At 45.5% G+C, this 9592-nt stretch overlaps 1 protein-coding gene across 1 annotated transcript in view; it reads left to right on the top strand.

The window, feature by feature from the left end:
- The window catches only part of LOC138599889 (EF-hand calcium-binding domain-containing protein 6-like), a 49958-nt gene that overhangs the window by 12752 nt on the left and 27614 nt on the right, over positions 1-9592 (top strand). The window contains exon 6 of the mRNA XM_069671645.1: positions 7236-7256. Coding sequence (XP_069527746.1) covers positions 7236-7256 — 21 coding nt within the window. The remainder of the gene's footprint in view (positions 1-7235; positions 7257-9592) is intronic.

The raw sequence follows: 9592 nt of genomic DNA, 5'->3' as shown, positions 1-9592 counted from the left end.
ATGTTGTTGAGGTGATGTCGAGCCTTTGTAATACTAATGTTTGGACGGGGAGCGACAGCAGCAGAACGGTCCCAGAGCCGCTTGTTATCCCTCTGAGCTCCACTTTAATGCCGCCTGTCTCCGGCACTCTGGAGCCCGACCAGAGAGAAATTAGCCCTCTAATTGACAGACAAAAGAAAGTTCATCTGCGCGCTCTCTGCTGATTGCTGTCTGATCTCCTCTCCTCACACTCTCTGTGTCGCTCTCCTCCCTTCATTCCCCTCCAACTCTGTCGCTCCCTCCGTCTCCCCCTTTCATCCCTCCTCTTCAGAGAGCCGTCCTATCCCTCTGCTCGTCTCCTTCCCATAATTCATAGTGACAGGAAAGGTTAGAGCGTGCACGGCGGAGCGCTGGCTGACAGAAAGAGGAGAGTCGAGTGTCGTTTAAAGCCTCGTCGTTACACAACGTTTACGAGTCAGCACAGTCGGACTGTAAATACTGAAACGCAGCTTTTTTTGCGACAGTACAAAATCAAATTGCCTTTAACACGGCTGAAGATGCTGAAGTTCTCTTTCTTTATGGAGGACTTGTCTTTTAGTCTTTAACAGAAAAGATATGGTATCCTACCAAAAGTTGTGCACTATTATTCATGCTGAAGAGATGCACAAGGTACCCTTTCATACAGGTGAGGTAGTGTGTGTATAGTGTCTTATTGCAAAGGCACCTTACAGCAGCTCTTTTAAGGTACCTGCTTCAAGGTAACTAGCATCTCAAGCAGGAAAGGTAGTGTCTCTTTAGCGTCTGTTTCAAGGTTAAAGCATCTTTCTTAAAGGGATAGTTTGGTTAGTTTGAAGTGGGGTTGTATGCGATACTTATCAATAGTAGGTGTACTACTACTGTTTGTGTGAGACAACCAACTAAAGAAAAATCATGTTACGGAAACGACAAAGTGCCGTTCACGGTGGCGACCAGAGGACGTTGTTTTCCTTCATGTGTGGAGTGTTTTATGCCGTATGTCAGCTGTTAGTGTCAGAAAGTGCCGCGGCGAGCACCGACTGAAATCAAACTTTTCTGAAGATATCACAGGTGGTGCTTGGCTGGCTTTTGTCCCGGACTGTTGAAACAAAAGGTGTCCTGATTACCTGATCGATTACACCGAGTTCTGCTGAGTGATCGTGGTGTTAGATACTGGGGGCTGCTCTGCACCAGGTGCAACACTGAGACAGCTCCACGTCTGCACCGATCATTTTTCTGAAGAGGTTTAACAAAAAACAAACGCCGAATGATCCAGCTGTACCTAACCATCAGGAAAGCTAGCAGCAAATAAATGAAAGAAACAACTCACCAAACAACCGCAGAAGTTTCCCCTGTCTCTCTGTGGGCCAGTCTCATCTGTTCCTCCTCTGTGTTCTCTGGTTCATAAAGTATCCTCCAGTCTCCACCGTGAAGAGCAGAAGAGCAGCGCTGTCTCAGTGTTGCGCCTGAAGTGTGGTTGTTTATCTAAGCAGAGCTAGCCACCGCTATCTTACACCATTATTACTCAGCAGTATAAAACACTTCACACATGAAGAAAACGGCACTTTGTCGTTTCCATGATCTTGTATTTTCTTTAGTTTGTTGTCTCTTCTACAAACTGCTGACACAAACAGCTGATCCGACACTGTGCGCTGCAGGCGTAGTAACACGTATGTGTTGCGGTCCACACAAAGTAGTGCAAAATAAAGAGCCGTTCTTACCGAAAAGTGACTGAAAAGTCAAATACAGCGTACAATCAATACCACTGTTGATTTTTAGGTGGGACGTCCTTATCAGTGGATAAATGACGTGACGGATTGGCCCTACCTGCAGCCGCACGTAGCCTAGCGTCCGTGCCGGCATGAGCGTGTTCCCAGGTGACATGTTGTGCCTCATACAGGCAACGTAACGTCTGTTTAAAGAACAACTTGATGGATGTTTTAAAGGTACCAAGTTTGGTCTCTTCCAGGAAAGGAGTTCTCTGTAGCGTGTGTATCACGGTGTTCTTTAGCGCCTGTTTAAGGTACCCTTTTGTGTCTGTTGCAAGCCACCGTATTGTGTCTCATTAAGCCAATGCCTGCTTACCAGCTGTTTTAAGATACTCATTTTATACAGCAGGGGAGCGGCTGTTCAAAAGGTTTTAACTTTAACATCTGTCTAAAGGTACATTTCTGTTTCAATATACCATTTACCATTTATTTTAAGGCTCATCTTTGCACTACGTGAAGGCAAGGTAGTGTCTGTTAGGTGTCTTATTCAAAGTGCCCCCGAGCAGCTGTTTCAAGTGTTCGTTCTGTTTGTTTCAAGTATGCTGGCATCTGTTGAGTGGTTGTTTCAAGGTACCCATTTTGTGCATAATACAGGAAAGGCAGCGTCTGTCAAAAGGTAACTTTGAAAGCTGTGTAAAGGTACTCTTGAACATCTGTTTCAAGTTAGGCAGGCAGGCAGGCAGGCAGGTAGGTAGGTAGGTAGGTAGGTACTTTAGGAAGCCTTTAGAGGCAGTTTCAGGATACTCTTTTAAGGCACATTCCTCCATCCTTACTGGGAGGAGCTTTGACGTGAGGAAGAGACACGAGCGAGGGAAACGTGGAGAGACATTCACTTGAAGAAAAGCACCCTTGGAGTCTGTTTCGAGGTGCCTTCTGGCTGCCGCCGTAAGTGTTTGTTTTAAGGTAGAACGTTGCATCTCTACAGGCAGGTAGTGTCCGTTTAGTGGTTGTTTCGAGGTGACATAAGCGTCTGTTTCAAGTTCTACGTTGTATTCTATGTTTCTAAACAAAGCAACCCGTCTTACCTTCCGTACCCTCTGCAAGTCAAACTGTCCTCGCTACACACAAACCTGCAGGTGTCGGGCTGGAGGTGCAAGCATCACGTTAGTCCTTAATCTCCACTCTGATGAAGCCGAGCTGAGACAGTTTCATACTTAAAAAATCATTTACGATATTTTCCTGAATAATAATAGTTCAGCTGAATCGAGCAAATCAGTTTAAAGTCACATTTAAACACATTTTGATTGATTTACTCGCTTTAATCTGTGCTGCCTGAGACTGATTTGCTCCTAACAGAGGATTATCTGAGTGCTATCTGAGAGGCTTCAGCTGCCAAAACTAAATCCTGCACAACATTTTCTGGACTTTTGAATATCAACACAGCTGTCGGCAGCTTTAAAACTTTTCTTGTCTTATAAAAATAATGAAATGCATCGGAAGAAGACCTCCGATTTAAATGCAGACAATGAAAGCGGAGCTGGAGATGTAACTTATTTTTTAAATCAAAGGTTCACAGCTCACATAACTACGAGGCTGACAGGTGAGTAAAGGCGACAATGGATCCAGAAAGAAGGTGCGAAATCAGTTTGAGCAATGAGGAAAGCAAGTGTGCAACAAAGACGAACTGGCCAGGAACAAAGGACCCGGACAGGTATGAATAGTCAGTGGCTGATTAGGGAATCAGTTTCAGGTGAGGAGGAGGGCGTGCAAAGTGCAGGGCTGACGAGAAGTGGGAACAGGTGTGTGGATGGGAAACGGAGGAAAACAGGAACATGGCTGGAGAGGAGGGACAGATTGTGACCTGTGCATGGCCGCATAGAGTCCTAAACAGCTGAAGACGGGGACAATAGATGCACATCTGTTTGTATTACGTCAGTCTCTCCTGTGCGATGATGAACACTACGATGATGTAATGCAGACACAGTAAAGTTCATGTATTTTCATGGGTTGTTTAGTTACAGCAGTCTGCAGAAAGTGTCCAGATGAGCTCACAGTCAAGAACAGCGGATGTGAAAAGAGATGTTTTCATTATCATGACACAGGACAGTTCACGTCCACGCTCTGCTTACTAAGGTTACTAGTTACCAGAGGTCTCGTCCTGTTGCTGTAGCAGGGAAGGGTTGCTGTTATTCTGTGTTTAAAGGGCCAGTTCGCCGATTTTCAACCTCAGTCCTGTCATGCTATTATGGGGAGCTAATGCCATTATGGTAGAACAAAAAGCAACTTGGCTCTGTGCCTTTGGAGGACGCTATCCGCGTCTCCAACGGGCCCTGGAAAACCTCCGCCAGACTGCGTAAAACGCGCCATCTGGCGGAGGCCAGGGAGCTCAATCCAGGACGCCCGCCTCCGATGTCATGTCTCGTTCAGAATCGTCAGGTTTGAAATGTCGACTGCAGACCTGAAGATGTTTTACCACCAATATATTCTTGTCGTATTTCAGATTCTGTCCCGCTCTGAGCCGTTGTCTGCAGCGACACGGTAGTATTTCACTCCAGCGTCTCTCGCTGGACCGTTCCTTTCAGAGGGAGGGGCGCAATGCATGCTGGGTGTTGTAGGAATGTAGAATGGAAGAAACCACGAGCTGTTTGTGCAACTTTGTCCGCAGCTATGGCGCCAATTTCAAATATTACTGCTTCTATTGATTACAGAGAACACCAGCTTTGACTTTAACTGCTTTAACGTGTTCACTCTTCGAATCATTAACGATACAGCCTTTGCCGTAAGAAGGCTGTAAAGTTCATATTTTTAAAGGCTCATTATTACAACTTGTGCTAACTTTGTAGCATATAACATTCTCCCCCACCCTAATAATATAAATTTAGATGCATGCAGTTAGCAGTTGACAACTGGCTTAAACTAATAACCAAATGTGGACGAGACAAGGTTCTCGTCAGAGGCAGTCGTAGTTCAGACTACTTTGGGGGGTCATCGGCAGTTGTCTGGACAGTTGCTTATTCCCTGATAAAACCAGGGGCTCTTCATGTTTGTCACCCAACATGTATGAAAATTAAAGCGTGAAATACCCTCCCAAATCTCTACAATTAAAAATATGACACTTTTACATTTTTAAACAGAGTCCCAACTGCTCCCAGTGTGAACAGTTTTCAGTGACACTACTTTAAACTGAGAAAATAGTCCCTTTGAAAGTGATTATCTGTGCATTCTTTGTGTTTTCCAGATTGGCTGCAACACTTTGTGGAAAAAGATGCTTGTGTTGAATCTTTTAAATGTTAATTTCCAATCCTGAGAGCACCTCAGAGAACGACAGCTCCAAGTCTGTCTGCAAAGAGGAAATACGTTTTTCATTTGTCTTTGAAATCTGGGCAAACTGATGCTTTAAACATGTATGAGTAATTAGGAAAATAAAGGTGATCAAAAGGAATCACACCTGACTTTGGGTCGTGGCTGTTGATCAGCTGAGAGGGAAACACACCGACGCAGAGGAAGGACGGGCACGCACACACAGGGCTCGCTGGATTAGCATATAACAGGCCGGTAAACAAAAACAACAGAGCTTTCATTAATTAAGGACCAAGGGGCTGGGTGGGCAGACGGATGGGCGAGTGCTGCTGAGACGCTCCGAGCGCGGCACAGCGCCAGGCCTCCAACCACGCCAACCAGAACACAGCTGCCTAATGGAGCGCTGGCATTGCTGAAGGACGGGGGAGCGGAGAGAGGGAGGGGAAATAAGAGGAAAAGAAAGGGGGAGAAATTGGAGATAAAACTAAATAATCAAGGAATTTGCAGGAGGAAAAAAGGCAGAGGGAGGCGCGGGCTGAGAGACAAAAGAGGAAGCAGAAAGAAAGGGAAACAAAGTTTGCGAGGGAATTGAGAAGAGGAGGAAACAAAGGCAGATAAAAGGAGAGGGGGAGTGTGTGTGTGCGGAGGGAGAGATGAGATGGAGATAGAGATGGAGATTGGATGATATCCCTCTGTCTCTGTTCATTAATACCGTATGATCTCCTCTCTCCCTCCTTTGTGATTTTAACACATTTCTAATTAGCACAGAATCCTCTAAGTTGGAGTAGGAGGGAGGGAGGGAGGGAGAGAGAATCATATTTTTATCTGTCTTTAATAAATTCACTTTCATTTGATCTTTTTTTAAACACTCGGGCTGCTGTGCGGAGCCTCATCTCTTTCCCCCGACTGTGGCAGAATGAAAGGTGGTGTAAACGCGGGGCTAATTGTTATGCTTGTAGGGCAGCTTCCACGCTAGCTGAAGTTGTTAGATTACAAAAAGGGGAGATTTTTTAAAGTTTTGCTGCTGCACAAAAAAAACCCCTCAAGTCCCCTGTGACTCAAAGAAACACATAGAAATCTGGAACGACAGGAACAAAAGTTGTGCAGGAAGAAGCGATTCCAGAGGTCAGCGTGTAGTCTCTTTTTACTTCACTCCATCTGCTCTATTTCTTGTCTTCGTGGAGACAATGTCAGTGCAGCACATGAGGGAGGCTCCCTCCACGCCTCTCACTGAGACACTTGGCAGCTCGTCTAATCAGAGTGCAATTAGACGGAGACTTCTCTGGGCGACAGAAGACTCTGATTACCCAAGAGTCACTGGGGGTATATTTAGTATCTCTGCTCTTGTTCCTCTGTGGTTCGCGTGGCGCCCCGGAGCTACAGAGAGAGCTGGTGCACGGCTGAGGCTTTGGAAGGCGGGACGGGATGGACTTGGCTGGTCGCTCACTCAGACTGAGCTCTAACAATGTCAGCCCGATCCAAACTCTCATTTAAAGCTTCCCGGGGTATAAGGGGTTTCCAAATTACACTTATATGGAATCTCTTTGTGCTGCGAGCTCCTCAGTGCTCTGCTGCCTTGATCCTGCTACTCTCACGCACTGGTTTTCATGTTCGAAGGACCACTTTTGTACTCTCTAATAAATGCAGTCCATCATGGTGACACACTTTGGAGGGCTCTGCAGTTCTTCATTTGCAATTTTTGCAACCAATAAGTTCAGTACCAGAGCAGGAAGTAGTGTGTCTCTTATGTTGCAGGATGGTTAAAGTTTGTTCAGACATAAAGCAATGCTAATCTTTGGCTAGGCGCGCTCAGAGTCACTGCAAAGACATGAATTATCTCGAAGATACGCAACACAAATTATGTGATTTTGTTCTTTTTTAAACTTCAGCAAGAAATTGATCTGATGCTGCGTTGTGATAGAGATTCTCCCACTGTCCTGAGGTTGCATCAGAAATTGTTGAACCAAACTCCATTCAAAAAACAAGCATTTTAAGAGTCGTTTGCTTCACCTGGCAGAGCATGAACTCAGACTATTCAAAAACCTGCATCATGATCAGTGTTGTGGGTCACGCGTTACAACGTACTCCATTAGAGTGCTCGGATTGTTTTTTTGTCGTAACGAGCAACGTAACTTCTGCAATTCAAGTAATCTGTTATGTCGTTAATCGCCATATTTCGCCAACAGAAACTCCCTGAAGCTCTGTTTCTGTTTCTCTCCTCCATCTTGGCAGGTCGCTGCGTACCAGCAGAAGGTAAACACAGCTGTGTCAGTGCGCATGTGTAGCTAGCTAACTCAGCTAGCGAGCTGTCAGAGAGGACAGCGTTTACTTTGTGTAAATATTCACATTATTCTGAATGTTTGGGTGAAAGGGACGAGAACAACATGACGGTGAAATGTAAGCTGTGTCTGGAGGAGAAGTGCTCGTCAGCTGTGAAGAGCTCGACTTCAAATGTGAAGAAGCATCTGCAGCTAAACACAGCTCCACAACACTGGTGGGACTAAGAGCCTGTGTTGTATTGTTGTCATGGAAACAGCTGTGTCTAATACTGTATGCCTCTGCCCAGTTCACTGTCAGACTGTAAGCATCATAAAGAGCTGTAAAGGTTATACCGCATCTGTCAGTCCTGTTACGCAAAAGTAATCTAACGCGTTACTTTACTCAGGAGGTAACGCAGTAACTTTAAGAAGTAAACTGGGCACTTGTCAGCCTCAAGTACCTGGAAGCAGCAGGAGAGTTCATCCATCATGGAGGAGGAGGGGTGATTAAGCAGCTGTGTGACCACAATATGGCAGCAATCAGAGAGTAAAAAGAAACCATATTTGACTTTAGATAGAGATCGGAGAGTTTCAGACCTCTGACTTTAAACATGTTGCAGTCCTCTAACAAAGCTCTTTCTAAGCTTCTCAAAGACAACAGTTCATTTTAAGGAAAATATAAATATAAAGTGCAGCATTAGCTTTTTAAAAGACCAAACAAAGAGATATTGTCATCTATCTGTTGGGATCGGTGCGATATTCTCAAACAAAACAGAAGTCTCGAGGAGGAGGTGTAGATGGATGGTTGGGCGTTCGATGCTAACCGTTAGCTGTGATTTGTCACATTAGCTGATTTTCTCTCGCTCACTTTAACAAACAAAACAAACATGAAACTTGTGACTGTTGCATAAGCATGCGAGAGACGTGTCGAACTTTATCTGCAGTGTGCAGGCGACGATGGTACTGTATATGGACTGCACTTATATAGCACCTCTTTAGTCTTCTGTCCACTCAAAGTGCTTTTCACTACATGCCACGTTCACCCACTCACACACACATTGGAACACTGATGGCGTAGGAAGCCATGCAAGGTGCCAACCTTCCCATCAGGATCATATTTAACCACTCACACACTCGCTTTCACACCGGAGGCAGAGAAGTTTGGAGCAGTTAGGAGCAATCTGGGTTTTAGTGTCTTCATCAAATTTGGTGCACCTGTTCAGTTTTGGCCCTGAACATTATTCAGACATCATGTGTTTTGTACGGAAGCCCTAAGTGGACATGCAAGTGCTTTGACAAACAAGCAATCGGGAACACAGGCAACAAAAGAATCCAAACAACATGGCCGACACGGCAACACAATACAGTCAATATTAAGTTAAATCAATCGGACAGAAGCTGTGAAAACATGGCAGAGAGGAAAGAGAGGATAAAAGGTAAAAGTAATTAAAAGAAAAGAAAATAGGAAGAAAGAAAAGCAATTAATAAAGTGAGTTTTAGGAAGTGATTTAAAAGAGGTCACTGATTCTGCAGCTTCATCTCCTCAGGCAGGTCACTCCAAAGTCGGGAGCCCTGACGACAAGAGAACGATCTCCAAGTGCCGATCTTAGGCCGGAAATACACTTGCTTTTAGCTACGCTTTCCCGTGCGCATGATGGCTGCCACGCATGCCCTACGTCTGTTCGGAGCGTCGGCTGTGCATGTCCTCACAAATTAATGCTACGCGTACGCGAGATGCAGTCTGCACATGAGCAGTAGGGGCAGTGTAGAGGCAGAGGGGATGTGACAGGGTCAACACAGCAGCAGGGACAACAATGGCAGAAAGTCCTGAAGACGAGCTGATAGACCAAGTCCTCAATGATCCACATCTGTACGATGTGTCGTTGCCGCTGCACAGAGACAAACATGCCTGTCAAACAGCTGCAGACAGATAAGTTCTGTTTTAGAAGTCGACGTGGAAACCTGCAAAACTAAATGGAAACAAGTTCGGGAGCGTTACGTCCGTGCACGGGGGAGCATGTTGGAGAGACGGAGCGGGGACGGTGCAGACAGTATGTTCTGTCCACCGCTCATCAGTCACCACTGAGTATTCAGAACTAACATAACTCCTCGAGTGTCTCCATGTCTGTTGTTTACATCCCGCACATACGGTAGTTGCATGCGGCCTGAGCGCTCTGCTGCGCCCTCTAGGGGTATCCTCCAGTAACATGCGTAGTGCAGAGACAAGTATGTGGACAGTTACGTTCATGACGCAGACGGGTGTGTACGCGAACACAAGTTAAACAGCAAGAATATCAACAAAATGGCTGTAAGTAAGGCCTCCCACTTTAA

The sequence above is a fragment of the Semicossyphus pulcher genome, unplaced genomic scaffold (assembly GCF_022749685.1).
Source record: "Semicossyphus pulcher isolate SPU_LCO1_2020_fin unplaced genomic scaffold, fSemPul1.0.p SCAF_20, whole genome shotgun sequence".
Classification (NCBI taxonomy): domain Eukaryota; kingdom Metazoa; phylum Chordata; class Actinopteri; order Labriformes; family Labridae; genus Semicossyphus; species Semicossyphus pulcher.
The sequence above is the reverse complement of the archived record's forward strand: the minus strand, read 5'-3'. Positions and strand labels throughout refer to the sequence as shown.